The 19,623-nt window shown below is 42.1% G+C and overlaps 2 protein-coding genes across 3 annotated transcripts in view; both read left to right on the top strand.

Moving 5' to 3' along the window:
* MYO1D (myosin ID) overlaps positions 1–19,623 on the top strand; it is a 276,727-nt gene that overhangs the window by 184,101 nt on the left and 73,003 nt on the right. For both annotated transcript variants that reach the window (XR_013975215.1, XM_080924358.1), the window contains exon 21: positions 18,543–18,697. Coding sequence is in view for 1 of the 2 variants with exons in the window: in XM_080924358.1 (XP_080780484.1) it covers positions 18,543–18,697 (155 nt within the window). In the remaining variant the exon portion in view is untranslated. The remainder of the gene's footprint in view (positions 1–18,542; positions 18,698–19,623) is intronic.
* Positions 1,264–1,707, top strand: LOC308425630 (small ribosomal subunit protein uS19-like; the record flags this gene model as incomplete). Its single annotated transcript, XM_080923041.1, has 1 exon — positions 1,264–1,707. Exon 1 carries the CDS (start codon positions 1,270–1,272, stop codon positions 1,705–1,707), a length of 438 nt encoding a protein of 145 aa, XP_080779167.1. The 5' UTR covers positions 1,264–1,269.

Genomic DNA, 19,623 nt, shown 5'->3' with positions numbered 1-19,623 from the left:
CATGGTGCTTTTTAGGCTTCTTAGACAAAAAACAAAAAACTGAAGGAATGATGGGCAGAAAGACCTTCTAGCCACTCACAGAGATGGTACTAAGAAATAAAGGAGAGGTCAGGAGCTAGTAAGAGTAAAGATTGCTCCAAAAAGTTCATCTCTGCATGTTCATTCCAATCTCCAGTGCCAGTCATGGTAATCAAGGAGGCTTCCATTGGGCACCCACATATACACAAAAGGAGAAAGCACTTCCGTGGCCTGCTGCAACCTGTTCACTCCCCATGGTTCTGTACTGTTGCTGTATAGCTCTTTTCATTTTTTAATGAAAAAAGTCTTTGTTGATTTGTCTTGGTTTTGCCTCTTGGGATGGTGTCTTTGTAGCCTGGCTATTTGCAAGCTCTCAGAGGTCCATCTGCTTCTCAGACTTTGGAGTGCTAGGATTAAAGACATGTGCCCCTTTTGTTTTGGGGGTGTTAGTTTGGTGTGTGTGGGAGGGGTGTTTGTTGTTACAGTTCTTAAGGAAACACTTGTTTGTTTGGATTTATCTCCAAACTGATTGTGAGTGTGTGTGTGTGTGTGTGTGTGTGTGTGTGTGTGTGTGTGTGTGTGTGTGTAAAAAGACACAGAAGGGTACAGTGGTCTAAATATGTTTCTCTGAACTTGCTGTGTTCACATCCCAAGTTCCAAGATGATAAATTAGGTGATGGAGCCTTGAGGGCTCTACCCTTGCAGTACCAATGCCCTTACAGCAGAGCTAGAATGACCCTCACACTTCCTGCCACATGAGGACACCATGAAGTCATCAGTCTGCTGCCCAAAGACTCAGTCTGGACATCCACTATCCTCTCATCTTGGATGCCTAACACCCAGAACTATGAGATAGTTTTTCATCGTCCTCTTGTTTATAAAATACCCAATTTGGGAATTTTTTTCATAGCAGCCCAAACAGATTAAGAAAGAAGAGGGCTGGCCATGGTTATGGTTGGAACAGGAATTTGCTTTCTAGATCAGTCTCTCCTTGAAATCACTGTGTACCCTAAGCTGCCTTCGAACTTGGAATCCTCCCTAACTCAGCTTCCCATGTACTGGGATTACTGGCATGCAACACCATATGATCTCTTTGAAGTTCAAGGTTAGTCTTGTGAAAAGATTTTCCTTAAGTAAAAGTAATATAAGTCAGGCATTGCGGTACACACCTGTAAGTCCAGCACTCTGGAAGCTCCAGCAAGAATATCTAGAATTGAAAACCAGCCTGGCCTTTTCCGAGCCGCCGCCAAGATGGCTGAAGTGGAGCAGAAGAAGAAGCGGACCTTCCGCAAGTTCACCTACCGTGGCGTGGACCTCGACCAACTGCTGGACATGTCCTATGAGCAGCTGATGCAGCTGTATAGCGCCCGCCAGAGGCGGCGCCTGAACCGTGGCCTGAGGTGGAAACAGCACTCACTGCTCAAGCGCTTGAGAAAGGCCAAGAAGGAGGCGCCACCCATGGAGAAGCCCGAGGTGGTGAAGACCCACCTGAGGGACATGATCATTCTGCCTGAGATGGTCGGCAGCATGGTGGGTGTGTACAACGGCAAGACCTTCAACCAGGTGGAGATCAAACCAGAGATGATCGGTCACTACCTGGGCGAGTTCTCCATCACCTACAAGCCCGTGAAGCACGGCCGGCCCAGTATTGGTGCCACCCACTCCTCCCGATTCATCCCCCTCAAGTAGCGGAGGCCAATAAAGATTCATTATTTTGAAAAAAAAGAAAAAAGAAAGAAAACCAGCCTGGTCCAAACACCCTCTCAGTAAATAAATAGCCCCATCCTTTACGATAACAATGCCTACGTCATCACACTCGGCTCCCACGCCACCCCACCCTAGTCTTGGGGAGTTGCCTATGCTGGCCCTAGATAGGCATTTGGTAAATGAGTTTTCCTGTTATTGGTTGGATCTAGAAAAAACTTTGTTTGCACAGAACTTTTACAATTAAGTTTAAGTGCACTACAAAAAGAGCATCATTTTCTAAATGACAGACATTAAAGGGATTTGATTTGGTTTTATTAGAACTGTACCTCCCCAGTGACATCTTTCCTGTGTGCCGTGGATGAGGGGATGCCCAGCAGGGCAGCACAGCTGAGCAGTTCAGTATCTTCCCCCACTTTGCTAGCTTCCTCATCGGACTCTGGCGGAGATAGCAGCCATTTCCCTGCTTCAGAAGCCACCTCCAGCCTTTCTGCCTCTGCTCTCCAGTGTCCCTGACATTTCAGATCCTGGCTTTTCACAAAGCCCAAGGAGTTATGAAAAGGCCTTATTTGCATTTGAAGACCAGTTCAGTGCATGAGGTAAATGAAATCTTATCCAGTGTGGTCTGAGAACACAGCTATTCGAGTATATGGGAGTGTGCAGGTCGTGGTTAAAAAAACAACAACACTCTTAGTAGGTCCACGTAAATTCATCTGAAATAGCACTGTGAGGTCCATAGCGTAGTTCCCACCATGTGGCTAAAGTGCTCAGCAATCATAAACTTCTCAAGCCCTCATAAACTGACAATCCTGGAAAGTCAGAGCAACAGGAGGAAGCCAGCTTTCAGGGCCCCACTGGCTTCTCTCTGCTCTTCCTGTCTGTCCTCACTGAGTGTCCTCTTAGACAACCATGTGGGCTCCTCATGGATTCCCTCAATGCATACTCCAAATGATGCTTTTACCTCTGTGCTCTACACCTGTGCCTTTCCTAGGGCTGTGTTCCTCATACCACCTGACAGACATGTTACATGGTTGTCTAAAATCTTTCTTCCTGGAACCTGTGCTTCCATACAGTAAGTGTTCAATAGATGGGTGCTGTTGAACTGGACAGGTCAAGACTGGAGACTGGAAAGCAGTTAAGAAGCTGTGACACCTTGAGAAATCACAAGAGCCTGAACTCACACAAGGACAGGAAAGGGAAATGGGTGGGGGTTCAAGAGCTGCTTGGGGAGCTATCAAAATGGCTCAGTACTTGAAAGAACTAGCTACTCTTCCAGAGAACCTGAGTTTGGTTCCCAGCACACATATATGGTGGCTCCAACTCCAGGAGATTGTATGTTCTTTTCTGGCCTTCGTGGCATACGAGGGTGGGGGGGGGGGGAGAAGGAGAGGAAGGAAAATAAATTTCTAAAAAAGAAAAGATACTCAAGTGCAGAAAAGACAGGCAGCGAGCATTGAGACAAGAGTCACAAGGCAGAAGTTTCTTTTGGAATGCCTGGGTAGATGGCAGTCCTGGTTCCTCACCAAGATGGGAAGTGTGGGGGAAAAGCAAAGGTGCAAGAAAGAATACATCTTAAGCAGGCTGTGTTTGTGGTGTCTGGAGATTGTGCAATGAGAAGCCCAGTAGGCAGTCATCTGTCTGGAGAGCCTTCCAGGGTGGAGTCTGTCTTAGTGAGCTCTGTTGCTATAACAAGACTACACAGCTGAGTGGCTAAGCCGCAGGAAGGTATTTCTTGCAGCCCTATAGACTAGGAAGACCCATCACTACACTACAACATTAGATGCTGAAACTGAGATGCTTAGGGAGACTGACTGTCCAAGGACTCAGGGAAGAGATAAAAGTGGCTTTGGGGTGAGGAAGGTTTCAGAGGTCCACAGGTATATGCCAGCAGTGTGTGTTTCCTGTGATGGAAAGAGGGATTTATTTCCATTTTTTCTCCTTTTTATATTTTATTCACTGTGTGCATGAATGTTATGTCTGCACATATGTCTCTACACCACACGCATGTCTGATGTATGAGGAGGCCAGAATTGAATATAGGATCCCCTGGAACTACAGTTAGAGTTGTGAGCCCCAATGTGTGTGCTGGGACTTGAGCCTGTATCCTCTGGAAGAACAGCCAGTGCTCTTAATCACTGAGTCATATCTACAGCTCTGTTTTCACATTCTTTTCTTTAAAGATTTCTTTTATCTTTGTATTTATGGGTGTTTTGCCTGTATGTGTGTGTGTGTGTGTGTGTCTGCACCATGTGTTTGCCTCATGACCATTGAGGCCAGAAAACAACACCCTGGAATTAGAGTTAGAGTTGCCAGCCACCATGTAGGTGCTGGGAATCAAACGTCGGTCACCTGGAAAAGCAACCAGTGCTCAGAGAAGCCTAGCCACCTCTCCAACACTCTTTTCCAAGTTTGATTGTTTGCTTTTCTTGAGACAGTTTTTCTCTGTAATCCTGGCTGTCTTGAAACTCCCTCTGTAGCTGGCCTGGAACTCAAAAGATCGCTGGAATTAAAGGTGTGCACCACCACCCCACCCTTTTCCAAGTTCTTAAATAAGTGCTTCTCAACCTTCCTAATGCTGTGACCCTTTAATACCGTTCATGTTGTAACCCCCAACCAGAGAGTTATTTTGTTGCTACTTCATAATTGTAATTTTGCTTTGTTATGAGTTATAAATATCTGATACACAGGATCCCTAAGTTGAGAACCACTGTCCTAAAGTGTTACATGAACTACTGCTTTGGGTGATAAAGAGTAACAGATTTTAAGTGGCATGTTCTGGACTGAAATGGGAAGAACTGGAAAGCCATTTCGGGGACTCTTAGAATGTCTTTTCATATGTTCTGACACCAACAGCAGAGAGAAGAAATAAGATACAAGAAATTCCTGAGCCATTCTTCATTAAAATTATCACCTTAAAAATCATCTTCTTTGTGCACTAATTAATGTTCTTCATGTAGTCATTTAAATAATTTTGTTATCTTTCCTGTGAGGCAGTATTAAACCCCCACTTTCAGGTGACGAGGCAGAGAGCATTGCTGGAGCTTCCTAGCAGGTGCATGTATGTGTGTATGTGCACATGTGTGCATGTTGCATGTTCATATTGCGTGCCTGCATGCATGTATATGTGTCCATGTGTTGTTTGTAGTCTCCTGTATGTCCTGAATTAGATCCCATTCCTCTCCTACACTTTTCAGAATCTCCACCAATGTGTGGCTGATGGAGAACAAGTACAATTCCATCTTACAGCACAATGGCCAAAATTATCAGAATATAATTGAAATTACTCATCTTACCTGAAATAGAAGCCAATGTGCATAGTTTCAATTGTGGGCAATGGTAGAAGAATAGTGTACCCAAAATAATGAGTGCATAATCTTTTTTTGCATCAGGAAGGTCATTATTGGTAAGATAAAGAATTTCAATTCAAAGACCAATATAGAAAGCAACTTAATTAGGTTGAGATTTTAAGAGAGAAAAAAACACATTTAAAATAGATTTTTTAAACTAGATTCAATTAGCAAAACAATTATCTTTGTAAAAATAATAATTTGACTATCTAAGACCCAATTATTTAGTAGATTCACCTAAATCAATGGTTTTATACAATTAGAATCACCTGGGAAGCTTCCCAGATGAAATAAATCATACTATCCCCAATGCTCCTAATGTGCAGCCACATATGGGAACCACTGGCCCAAATGAACCACAGTCAGAATATAAGTTTGAATAGCATTTGGCTTTGCATGCAAAGAAGTGCCCTCTTGGGCAATTTGTCTTGCTTCATGTACCTTTGTGGAGAATTTGATTATATGATTCCCAAACCCACAACAATAAATCTGAGGCAGTAATTAAAAGAGAGCCCATCTGCCATAGGCAGGCATGTTGATGGCTGCAAGCTATGAAAGCCGAAAGTGCAGGGACACTCCGGAGATACAGCCGACTCCCACTAGATGGCTTGGGCTTTAAAATCTCATTGAAGTGCTTCTAGAGCTACTTCCCCAGAGCAGCCTTGTTGAAATTAGAATTTCAGTTTTCCATGGAACTGTTTTGCTAAGTTCCGAGGAGATAGCTCCAGTCCTCAGAGTGCCAGGTGTTCTAGAGCAGAGACCTCCAATGTCCTGTGTGAGGACTTCATCAAGAAGAAAACATGGGATCTGGAAGACTAGAGCCACTACATTCTAACTGCATTCATGCCAAACATGGAAAGAGCCCAGTGTGGTTCCTTCCCACATGAGGAAAAGGGACCCAAGGACTAATAGAAGAGGCAGTGGCAGGCCAGCTCACACACTATGCTAGTCTCTGGATGAATATATATTTCATTTCTAAAAGATGCAGTTCATTTGCAACAACAATGACGTAAAGGCTCTAAACCTTCTTCTTGATCTCTGTCAGGATGTGTGAAATATTTAGAAAAATCAAAGTTGTTATTTATTCAGTGTAGTGAGATGGATTAGGGTTGGAGACTTACAGAACAGTTTTTTGGAGGGCTTACATCAAGGTATTACTAATCAAAGGTAGAAAGTCCTTGTTAGACAATGATGTCAACTTAACCCTTTAATCAGCTGATTATAATTAGTTTGGTTGACTTGAATAATATTGATCAGAACTACTAGATTCTTAGCAAGCACTTGTGTATAAAATCAATTATATTGGTTTTAAGACTATATTTTAATTGCCCAAGGCCCATATTTTGTATAATAGGTTTTGTTTCACCATTAAAATGCCAGGTAGTTCATATATATGTATGTATATATATATATATATATATATATATATATATATATATATATATATATATGATATTTGAAGAACATTAGCCAGGAGTGTGTGGTCCTGGAAACTTCAGCATCCCTGAAGATGCATATGTTTTAAAACACAGTAATTAATTTTCACCACTATAATGCTTAATTCCTAAGATAGTAAAATAATTACTTGGGTCTATTTTATTTAGGTAGAAAACATTTCCAAAATAGAGGCCTTTTTTCCCCAATCACATTTAAAAAACAATTCATCAAGAGGATTTTTTTGTTTGTTTGTTTATTGGGGAATTGAGTCTTAAGTATAACTAAACATTCTTTCCACAATATATTTATTGTCTCTATTGGGGCTGAAGTGTAGCTCTCAAAGACAGAACATGTACTTAACATGACAAAATTCTGGGTTCAATTCTAAACATACACACCCTACTCAAAAAGGGTCCATTTGTCTTAGGGTTTTATTGCTGTGAAGAGACACTATGATCATGGCAAGTCTTAATAAAGAAAAACATTTAATTCTTATAAAGAAAAACATTACAGTTTCAGAGGTTTAGTCCATTATTATGGTGGGAAGCAGAGTAGCCTCCAGGCAGACATGGAGAAGGAACTAAGAGTTCCACATCTTGACCTACAGACAATGAAAGGCATTGTGTGCCACACTCAGTTCAGCTTCAGCATAGGAGACCTCAAAGCCCACCCTCACAGTAACACACTTCCTCCAACAAGGCCAACACCTTCTAATAGTGCCACTTCCTATGGCCAAGCATTCAAACACATCAATCTATGGGGACCGTTTCTACTCAGACCACCACGTACGTTTTGGTTACAACTGATGAATAATAAACTATCCCAGGCTGGCTCAGCAGTAAAAGTCCCAGTTGCCAAGACTGACAGCCTGAGTTCAATCTTTAAAACCCACAGGGCCATAAGTTTTCCTCTGACCTCCACATAAACACACAAACACACAGTAGGTTAATTGAAATGCAGTACAGCACTCAGGAGGCAGAGGCAACTTTATCTCTTTTGAGTCTAAGGCCTGCCTGATTTACATAGTGAGTTCCAGATCAACGGAGGCTGCATAATGAAACAGTCTTTTAAAATGTTTTAACTATCTTAAACGTAGAAGCAAGAAGACATTTTATGGTTCTCATTTCTTGAGTCAGGAATCTAACAGGCAAAGCAGATGGTGTTCCTCAGGGTCCAGGGCCCCTCGTATCTCAGAGGCTAGGAATCAAGTTACTGGGACATTCACTTATTCCAGTGGTTAGCTCTGGTTGGAAGTGTGAAGATGGCAACTGGAACATCTCCAAAGCCTCAAGATACTTTGCTTCTCTAAGCATGGAGATTCAAAGGGTTGTTTCTCCTCTTCCTCCTCCTCCTCCTCCTCCTCTTCTTTCTCTTCCTCCTCCCCTTCTTCCTTCCCCTCCTCTTCCTCTTTCTCCTCTTCCTCCTCCTCTTCCTCCTCTTCTTCCTCCTTTTCCTCCTCCTCTTCTTCCTTTTCTTCCTCCTCCTTCTCCTCCTCTTCTTTCTCTTCCTCTTCTTCCTCCCCCTCCTCCTCCTTTTCCTTCTCTTCTCCTTCTTCTTTTTAACTTATCCTCCTGCCTTAGCCTCCTGACTTCTTGGAGTACAGACTGGTGCTACCATTCCTGACAGTGTGTTTCATATGGGGCACTCGGGGAACTGTCTACAAACTATTAAAAGGCACTCAGCCTCATGTTGATGCATTTTATTAGGTAAAGGCACTTCATACCATAGCCCTCATACAAAAGGAAGAGCAATTCAATGGGAAAAGTGGTAAAGAATTTAGGATCATGTTTGAAATCCTCCAGAAGCTACCCTCTGCTTTAAAAAAAAAAAAAAAAAACTAAAATTTCTCTGTTTAAAATGTTGCCAGGCAGTGGTAGTGCATGCCTTTAATCTCAGCACTCAAGAGGCAGAGGCAGGTGGATCTCTGAGTTTGAGGCTAGCCTAGTCTACAGAGTGAGTTCCTGTACAGCCAGGGCTACACAGCAAAACCCTGTCTCAAAAAACAGCATGCCTTTCTCTAGTTGAATGCCTAGCACTCAATTTTTTAAAAACATAAGGTTGGTAACTACTTCCCACAGAAACAAGGAGTTCAGAAGTGTCTGCATGTTGTGTGATTTCTGTCCCTTTAGTGCCATCTGAAACCTAAGTCCACTCCCGTGAATCATGATGGAGCCGCTGTGTATGGTCTACTCTGTTAGAGGGAAAGGAACGCAGCCAGGAATCTGCTAAACTAGCTGCTCCATGTTTGAACTCCTTGTGCTGCTGTGAGCAAGGTCCTTGAGACTCTTGGAACCCTGGTGTCAATAGAGAGAATTCACAAGACATGCCCTGAAGATCTTTATGGCCTCTTTCATGTCTGGAAGACTCTTTGAAGCAATGCTTTAGATGTTTCTGAGGTTGCGACAATGGATCTTACAATCCTCCTCTGGATTTGATCCATTGCCCTGAAACCATTTCTTAATTGAAGAATCATTTGCCATCTGGAGAAGCTGAGAATAAGGAACAGTTGTATTTTGAAGCCCAGCAGTCGCAGGCTTCTTTATATTTCCTCTAAATACTACATGAAAGATGAACAGTTCTTTACTAGATCTCCTCTTTGCTCTTACCTTCTTTCATAGCAGGAAGCAGCCAGCATTCCTTTGCTCTGTCTAAACCCTCCTTATCTGGATCATCACATGTGCTAGGTGCACTCACTGAGACCAGTGTTGTCACATTGCTGCCCCTTCGTAGCCACAGTGCCTTTTATTCTGGTCTGAGGACTTGTTTTCCTTCCCTTTCTTGCAGCCATCTTTCACACCTAGAAACTCATCAGAGTCCCCCAGGAGGCTTCTCTTCCACCTCCTACTCACTTCCCAAAGCCTATGCCAACTGTGTTAGGGCTGTTACAGCGGCATCTCCTCTTTCCATATTTTTATTCCAGTGACTGTTGCTAGGTAACAAAGCAACCCAGACCCGTGAGAAATAAATTATTAAATCACCATCTTATCTTGCTCACAGATTCTGTGAGCTGAGTTTCGAAGGGTCTGTGGAGCCAGCTCACCTCTGCTACATGGTGCCCTGAGCTTCAGCTGGAGAATGCTAAGGCTGCTTCTTAGCAACTTCTGTGCACTGAGACCCGTTTGCCTCCTGTGAGACCCACATGGGAAATGGATCCCTGTTATGACTATCCACAAAGAATGTTGCTGGGTGAGGAGCCTTTGGGAGATGATTGTGATTGGATAAGGTTTTCAGAGTAGAGCCCTTGTTGAAGACTGGGGGCTATATTGCAAAAGAGAGAGGCCAAAGAACTCACACATACACTACAAGATAACCTGCCCCACGTTTGGATTCTGTTAGCAAGAAGATGTTTCTACATATGTCCCTTCAACAATATACCAGAGTTGTGTGCCACAGTAAGCCTTGTTCCATCATCATTTGCCTTGCCTGTGATACTGTGATACCGTGCTATTACAGTAGAAAGGAGATTAAGAGAAACATGGATGTGAAAACTGAAGCCCTCATGTTTGTCTGACCCAGAACGTATGTGATCTGTAAGACTGGGCTTCCTCTCAGCATGGTAACCTAGGGGACAATCAGCTTATATAGTGGCTTGGGGCACAAGTATTTAGTTGTTTATAAGAAGATAAACTCTCAGTTATCCTGAATAGTGTGATGTGTTCATGATGAAACAGTGCCAGTAAGATTTGGGATTTAAATCTTACTGGGACAGGAAGGCAGGAACAAGAGGAGTGAGAGGGGAGAGAAGGAGGAAAAGCAGGGAGAGAGGGAGATTACACGGAATCCTGTGAAGAGCCAGCCCAACTGGCTTCCAAGTGTCGGGTGGGAAGACAGAATGAACAGAGCGTTCTCCGTTGAGAAGTAGCCAAATCAATTTGCTGAGATCAAAAGACCATAATTGTTATAGCCCTGCAGTCAAACTGAAGAAATGAAGGCAAGAATAGGAAATTCAAGATGCTGTATACTTCAGAATATAAGCAGGACCTGAAGAAATTCCATGGCCACTTCAATTTCATCAACACCTACGTCTCTCTGGAGGGCAGAAGTGCCCGTTACTGTGGTCCTCTGGGACGTGTGCTGAGAGGGCTGTAGCCGGCTGAGTGAAGATGTCCTCCTGCTGAGAAGACCACAGAGCAAATCTGGAGCAATCACTTCTCTAACCCCCACAAAGAGAATCAAGACACAGCGGTCTCCTCCCAGGAAGTTCTCCGTGGTCCCTGAAGAGAGAATTTGTTAATGTGACCCAGCCGGCCATGTTTAAATTTAGTCTTTTGTCATAAAGCACCTGAGCCTTTACCAGTGAGCCACATACTTCAGAAATTACGTTTCTTAGAGCTCATTTTTAAAATTCTGCATTTTACAGCTGCTATTTCTAAGACCCACGGTTTTGTCTGACATGCGCATAGGGGTACAATCAGGCTGAGGTGTAAAGAAAGGGGAATGTGAAGGAAACAGACAAAGTGACAGAGTCACCTTCAGCAGACTATGACCCCCACTTGCTACAGCAACTAACAAGCTTAAATTTCAAACTACCTTTCAAGCACTTCTAGTGGTTGTGAGTAAATACCCAGGGCCTCAAGCGTGCAAGGCAAGTGTCCATTCACTACGTGGCACACTAAGGCCAAAGGTAATTGTGGGGAAAAGGAAGCTACATTCTCTTGTTAGAATTTTTTTATGTGAGTACACTGTAGCTGTTCTCAGACAGACCAGAAGACGGCATCTGATCCCATTATAGATGGTTGTGAGCCACCATGTGGTTGCTAGGAATTGAACTCAGGACCTTTGGAAGAGCAGTTAGTGCTCTTAACCACTGAGCCATCTCTCCAGCCCTGCTGTTAAAACTTAAATAGCCTCTTTAAGACCACCAGCATAATCACCTCTAGAAATTAGAATTTGTCATAGATTAATGTAGCTCTCAGAACTCATCTGGTAAGTTTCCTTGTGCAGTAGTTAACAAGAAACTTAGAACCAGTCAAAATACAAAGAGTGTGGATTAGTGGAGTGCTCAGCCACAGATGGGACATCACTCCCTGCCAAGGCTCAGACCACTATAGAAGGGGAAGCAGAAATATTGTAAGAACCAGAGGTAAGGGAGGATCAGAGCGAAACAGAGAGATCAGCTGTGCTTGTGAACATATACAGCTGTGTCAGCATTCTAAGTCAGAGGGAGGAGGACTGCGAACCCCCACTCTAACTGGAGTGATTTACAGATTCCAACAGCTTCTAGGGGCAGGAGAGACAGTCTTTTAAGGGTGTGTTGTCTGGTAGTTGACCCCATCCAGTGGATGGCCCTACACCTATGAGTATATGGTTGGAACAAATTGGACTCAGTGGATGATTTTTATAAAAAAGAGAGAACCTGAAGCAGAGAAGGGTAGAGAGGTCAGAGAAGGAGTGAGGGTAAAGATGGTTATAATATGTTTTATAAAATTCTCAAAGAAATAATACAAATATTCTAAATTAGCTTTCCCATGTATGTGCTTATTTTTCTGTACTGAGGATTGGACATATGGCCTTACATATGCTAAGCAAGCATTCACCCACCAAACCACATTCCCAGGCTTGCGTTTGTTTGTGTGTGTGTGGTTTTATTTTGAAACAGGGTCTACCAGGCCCTTCTGAAGATAAACAACTTTTTAAATTTCTCAGGTAGTACATACCCATGTAAATAAAGGATAGGGCAATAGTTGAACAATGAACCCCTGAATTTAACAGTCTCAGTAATCATCTTTGTAGTTCATATATATGAGTTTTTAGAGCTGGACACAGCAGCTAGAACATCTGTAATCTGCTGCTCCGTGCACTGAGGAGGGGGCTGCTGCAGGTTTGAGCTTGGTACACTACAGAGTGAGATTATTTCACACCCACCCACCCATCTTCAAAATCCTGAAATCCCCCAAATCCCCAAAAATAAAGTTTTATGCAGATCCAAAGCTGAGACTGGAAAATGAAAAAGAACAGCCAGGAGAGCACACTGGTGCGCAGCTGTATTTCCTATCTTAAAGCTGGTGTCAGAATCACCCATCTGTGTGCTCGAAGAGCTATGCATGCCACTAAATGTTACATACAACATGCAAATTATGCTGTAAGTCGTACTTCAGTTTTAGAATACACCAAATGTACAAATACGTTTCATTCTGGCGTTTTCATACGTGTGTGTCGTATGCTTTGACGATATTCACTCACCTCTCTCATCTCCTCTTCCCCCTCCCTCCCACTACTGCCCTTTGTTCCCTGACTCGTCCCCCTGCAATTTTCATGTCATACACATCTAGATTCCACATATGGGAAAAATCTACAGTCCTATACAGGAAAAAACATGCAACCTTCGCCTTTTTTAGTCTGCCTTGCTTAACATAATCATCTCCATGCCTGATCACTTCTCTGAAAGAGACATAACATCCTTTTTCTTTCTGCTAAGCAAAATTCCATGGAGTATATATGCCACCTTTTAACCCATATGTCTGTTGATGGGAAGCTAGGCTGGTTCCAGAGCTCGGCTGCTGTGGACGTGAGTGTGCAGTATCTGTTATGTTTCTTTCCTAAAGGTATATGCCTGAAGTGCCGTTGCTGAATTATTTAGTAGCTCTCTTTTGTTTTGGGGGGGAATCTTTGTACTGATTTCTATAATAGCCATACATTTGTATTCCTACCAGCAGTTAAATGCCTAATCTTATTTTAATGAGTATGGGTGTTTTGCCTGCATGGAAGTCTATGTACCACATGCATGCAGTACCCTCGGAGGCCAGAAGAAAGCACTGGGTCCTATGGGAGTTGCAGAGAGGTCTGAGCCATCATGGTCCTCTAGAAGAGCAGGCAGTGCTCTCGCCTGATGAGCCACCTCTTCAGCCCCTATACCTCACAATTTAAAAATCTTGCTGAACTACTAATTCAAGTTGTATAGGTACGAGGTTATATTTCTAATTTGCAGTTCATCATTTCTTTTACCTGCTATTTATAAAAACAGTAGGAGGCATATGTTTATTAATCATGTTTATAATGTTTATTAAAAATCATAGTGCAGACTAGAGGGAAGGCTCAAAGATTAAGAATGCATACTGCTGGGGGCTGGAGAGATGGCTCAGTGGGTAAGAGCACTGACTGCTCTTCCAGAGGTCCTGAGTTCAAATCCCAGCAACCACATGGTGGCTCACAACCATCAGTAATGAGATCTGATGCTCTCTTCTGGTGTGTCTGAAGACAGCTACTGTGTACTTATGTATAATAAATAAATAATTTTTAAATGCATACTGCTCTTCCAGAGGACCCAATTTCTGTTCTCATCACCCCCATGATGTATTTCACACCTACCTGTAACTCCAGCTCCAAGAGATTCTCTTCTGACCTCCAAAGGCACCTATGTGTATGTGCCATAGACATACACACACATATAAAATCTTTTTAGTTTAGTTATATTAAAATATTCAGGTAGAGTTCTTCACAGTCAGCCAGATCTGAGGCCTTTCACGCTTTAATGCCAAGGGATAAAAAAGTGTTTTCTCCACCCACTTAGAGTGGGGTACACCTAGACCTTAAGTTATTAATAACTCAAGAGCTAAGAAGATAGCAATTTTTGGAATTAAAAATCATTATGTCTAATCTATACACACCATGAAAACTTTGACTATTTCCATGTTACATTTTGTTTTGCATGCACTTTATGCTTATGATAACTAGTAAGATTTCAATGCACACTATCAAACCTTTAAAAAAAAATCAAGTACTGACAAAAATATGTTCATATAGTTTTATGCCAAAATGCTTTTTAAAACCTGTACATGTATCTCTCTCTTCTTTAAATAAAGTTGTAAGGAAAATAAAAGTGTTTTCTCCTCTGTCTACAGCACTTCATTACCAAAGATCACCAATAGTTAGGAAGAGCTGTACCCATAAGAGTGGAGAGCTCAGTAATAAACACAAGTGAGTCCTGCTGTAGAGAGGGGTGTCATTTGTACACATGTGGTGTCATAAAATAAAACGAATGCATATCCAGAATCGTATGCTTGTCTTAGAGAATTGAAAGCCATCGAGGCAGATCTCAAGGAATGAACCTTAGTTCGAAAAGCGTAGATCATGCAGATAGCAGGAAGATGTGGCCTCCTAATCAACTACGCCTTACTAATACCTTCCTAATGCAAGCCGTCTTTTCACTTGTGGATTTAAATTGTTGAATATTTTGGATCTCTCCATTGTTCTCATGATATTCATGTTGGATTGTCGGGGAGGGGACACTCATATAAGACCATAAGAGAAAGAGAACATGAAACATCAAATCTTGCTATCAGAATTAAATGAAGTAATCAGGATGGCTTCCACATTTTTCTGTGTAACAGAGCATCCTAAGTCATATAAGAATTTTCATCTAATCCTGATAGCACCTGTAATCCCAGCGTTTGGAAGGCTCTGAGGCAGAAGAATGAAGAAACGACCATGCCACTGGCCAGAGAGCTGGTGGCAGAGGAGGCTGAGCCCAGGAAACAGAATGGACATCTGAGGTCTCAAGGCTGAAGTGGGTTTCACAGACAGATCCCTCTCAGCCCACAGCCCACCTCCTCACCATGCAGCCTCCTCCACACTTGCTCTCCTGTTGTTTGTCTGCCTCCAGACAGGGGGACCTCATCTTGTGCAGTGGAGCAAGCTCAGTGCTCTGTCTGGCTCTTAAGAACCAGGACTTGACACACAGTAATACCTAAATACACACAGAAAGAACTAATTCCACTTGCAGCAAGTGTAGCTCCCCCTCTCAGAGAAAGACGGGAGGGAGCTGGGGATCTCTGATAAGGAAGGAAGGGCATTCTTGGAAGTGGTCCCATGTGTGAGCATGCTGCCTCCCCCCTTAGGCCCCCCGGAAAGTGCTGGTGTTGCTGCTGCTCCCATTCTCATTTTATTAGGTTTTAATCAAGCTTCCCTGTGAAGTGCTGCATAAATTCAATTTTGGATTTCACAAATAAAGTAATCAAAGGAGAGTGAGGCATCATAGGCATAAAATATTTTTCAAGTGAAAATGATATTTTTAATTTAATCATACAAAAATCATCTGGATGCAGTACATCTAAGTGACAGAGAAATTGCCTTACCCCTAGCCTCGGCCATTTGTACAGAAGTCAGTAAATGATTTCCAATTACTTAACTGTTTTCCCTGCTCTCCATTAAACACTGACCTGACATTTGTTAAAATGCACCACAGCCAGGGCATGGCGGAATGGCTCTGTGGGTTAAGGCCCTGCTTACCACGCCCACGGCCTGAGCTCTATCCCTGAGATGCACACAGTGGAAGAAGAGATCCGGCTCCCACCCACTGACTTCTGAGCTCCTCACATAAACTGTGCGGCCTGTGGGTGCCCACACACACAATAAATAAGCAAATAAAATCTACGTGAGAACTCACCTCATATGAAGACATTTTCATAGGAGTACACTTTGTGAATCTTACATTCAGTTATGTGCGGTATTTGGAAAAGCTTCTTGTGATATGGCTGGGGGTGTAGCTCCATGGTAGAGTACTTACTTGCTAGCATGCTGAAGGCTCTGAGTTGGAGCCCCAGCACTGGAAGAAGGAAGGAAAGAAGGGAGGGAGGGAGGGTGGAAGGAAGGAAGGAAGGAAGGAAGGAAGGAAGGAAGGAAGGAAGGAAGGAAGGAAGGAAGGAAGGGGAAAAGAAAAGAAAAGATAATTTAAACTAGTTATGATAGAAAAAACCTGCAAGTGTGAGTCAGTTCATAGCCTGATTTCTGGTCTCTGGGTCAACATATCACCTGAGCTCCTTGAGCCCTGCTTTCCTCCTCTGTAAAATGGAGGACTCTCCCTTAGCCTTCCAGGTCTACAACTGAGGAGTCTTCTCCTGTGCTTGGATACAGAGTCTGACTGTACTGACCCCCTTGAGAGTGAGGTTCCCATCTTTGCTAGAGCCAGTCCTGGTGCCAGCACATGCACTGTCCTGCAGCTGCCTGGTCCCTGCTGGCCACCTGCTCACTGATGGCACCAGTGGCAACGAGGAGGTGGCACATCAGTATTGCCTGCAGTGGGAGATGCCTAAGATGATAGATCACGCTAATGTCTTCTCTATGGCCCAAAGTAGGATGCCTTGGGATCCAAATGGCCAGAGAACTGTAATTTTTGGTTTGAGTGTAATAAAATCGGCTTTCATGTGTAACGCTGGTATCCAGGTCTGTGAGTCTTAAGACATTGTAGCAAACACTGCAGTGGCTGGGGCACAGAGTGGTTCCATCATACTAGAACACTCACGGTTGAAATCATGTGTGTGACCATTGGAGACTAACTGCTTGCACGCGACATAACGCCTTTGACGCTTGTGATAGAATGATCTACACCATCAGTCTGTTCTTTCTCATTACTGAGCATTGCTCAAAGATGCTTCTTTGTTTATTCATTCACCTGTTGAAGGCATTTGATTACATTCATTTAGAGTCATTATAGGGCTTCTACAAGAAATTTTGTATATAATTTTTGTATTAACAAAGGTTTATTTTGTGGGGGTGTGGGTTCGTGTCTGTGCTCTGGGTTTTTTTCAGGCAGGTTTGTGGTCTACACCTCATTATGATTTTTATTTGTATCTTCTAAATTGCTAAGAATGTTAAATATCTTTTCTTGTTTACTTGACTTCATATGCTTACTTTGGTGCAGTAATTTCTGATCAGTTTTCTTCTAGAAATCTTATAATTAACATTTTATGTTTAGACATCTAGCCCATTTTGAATTGAGTTGTGAGGGCTGAGACTTGAATAAACACTTGTTTCTGTTGAAATATAGATGCCCAGATATCCCAGGTGGTCTAGATTGTCCTTCTCTGCTGAGTCACCTTTACACCTTTGTGGGCAAGGCACTGGTCATAGTTGTGTGGCTGTATTTCTGACCTTAGTTTGCGTTTCTTCACAAATTATGTTGTCACGGTGACTTCAGCCTTGTAGCTGTCATTAACGTCAGCAACGCAAAGTCTTGCAACCTTGCTTTTCTTTTCCAAACTGCTGTGACTGTTCTAGCTCCCTTCCTTTTCCATGCACACTGCAGAATCGGCTTTTCAAAATTTAACCAAACATTTTGTCTAAGATTTATTATGTCTGTAAATCAGTTTAGAGAAAATGGGGATCTAAATAGAACTGAGTTTTCCAGTCTCTAAACGTATTTTCTCTTCATTTTGTAGGATCTTTTTCTTTATCTGAACTGTAATTTGACTTTATCGATATTTAACAGTTTTTAATAATATAGGTCCTACACACACACTTTGTTAGATTTCTAAATAGTTTAGCTTTTTTCTTTTTTTTTATTAGACACTCTGTATTTACACATGAGATGTTATCCCATTGCCCCGCCCATATTTTAGCTTTTAAAAGGTCATTGTAAGGGCAGGTATTTTATTTGTTTTGTTTTGTTTTGTTTTATTATTGCTTAATTGTGTATTTTTCAAATATGTTATTGGATTCAGTTTTGCTAATGGTTTTATATCCAAGTTCATAGAAGATAGCAGTTTATTATTATATATAGCTTTCTATTTTTGGTGTCAGAACGATGATTCTTAAAGTGAGTTAATGTGTTCCCTTCTACTTTCTAGAAGAGATATGGAAAATTGGTGGTATTTCTTTAGATGTGTGGTACAATTCACAAAAGAAATCATCTGGGCCTGGAATTTCTCTTGAAATATTTAGGAGATTTAATTTTTTCAATAGATACAGATCAGTCAGGCTATTTGGAGGAGAGAGGAGCTTAGTAGTGTGTGCTTTCAAGGAATTGTTTGGTTTAAGTTGTTGAATACTCTGTTGTACCTAGAGTTGTTCAAATAATTCCTTCTTATACTTGACATCATTGTGGTCTGTGCTGATAGCTCCCCTTGCGTTCCTAGTCCTGGTGATAATGTATCTCCATTTTTTACTGTTAAGCTAGAAGTTTGTCAGTTTCACTTATTTTCTGAAGGAATCTTATACTGTTACGGTGATATCCAATCACATTCATTTCTTAGTTATATTGTTTTCTTTTGTATTCTTCCAGGAGCTATCCTAACGGCTCTCTGTGTTCCCTCCTTGCAGTTGACTGGTCTGAGTGTCTCCAATGGGAAGGACCAGCTTGTAGTGTTCCATACAAAAGACAATAAAGACCTCATTGTCTGCCTCTTCAGCAAACAGCCAACCCACGAGAGTCGTATTGGAGAACTTGTTGGAGTCCTGGTGAATCACTTCAAGAGGTAAAATTTTATTTTTGTAGCTAAAAGATGAGTTTTAAATACACAAAGTGTTTAATCATACCTATCACTGAACTTGGTTCATGCCGATGTGACTATATCATTGTTTTCCTTCACAAAGACAAATTAAAGCATCTTTTTTATAGAAGGTAAAATTAGCATCCAGACTTATTTCAAGGCTAGGAATGATCCTCTACTTTTCCAGTATCTAGCTTTGTCAACAATGACAAATTCCTTTGTGGTTATTTCATTGCTGCCAATCCAAATGTAATGCAATTCAATCCAAACAATGGAAGAAATTACTTTATATTCTTATGGCCACTGTTTCAAATTTATCCCAAACATTATCAATTAGTGTGTCTGCAGTGGCTATAAACAAATTAGAAGGCAGATTTAAGATAGCTTGTAGGTTCATAAAGGTTGAGGAAATTCCCAGGACAGGAAGAAATTGTTATAGAAATAGTCATGACAGAAAACAGCATAGTCTGAGAAAATCATTATAAAGCAGGATGGTGTCTAGGGAAAGGGACACAGGGAGTTGGAACAATGATATAGGCTGGAGAGATGGCTCTTCAGTTAAGTGCACTGGATGCTCTTCCAGAGGACCCAGGTTCGATTCTCAGCCCCCAGAGGCTTACAACCATTTGTAACTCCAGTTCCAGGAGATCCGACACCTTCTTCTGGCCTCTGTGGGTACTAAAAACTTATATGGTACATAGACATACATACAGACAAAACACCCATTACATGCACATAAAAATAATAAAATAAAATATATATGTATGGACCACAGGACACCTCCTCCCCCCTCATGGTAGAAAATAGTCAGTAATACTTTTTAACAGGGAATTAGTTTATCAGGTTATTTGTTGAAATGTTGGCGATGAAGTTATCTCTGCTATAAGTGGTCATGGGATATTGGGACAGCA

This window comes from Micromys minutus (assembly GCF_963924665.1).
Source record: "Micromys minutus genome assembly, chromosome: 10".
Classification (NCBI taxonomy): domain Eukaryota; kingdom Metazoa; phylum Chordata; class Mammalia; order Rodentia; family Muridae; genus Micromys; species Micromys minutus.
This window is presented reverse-complemented; position numbering and strand designations above follow the sequence as displayed.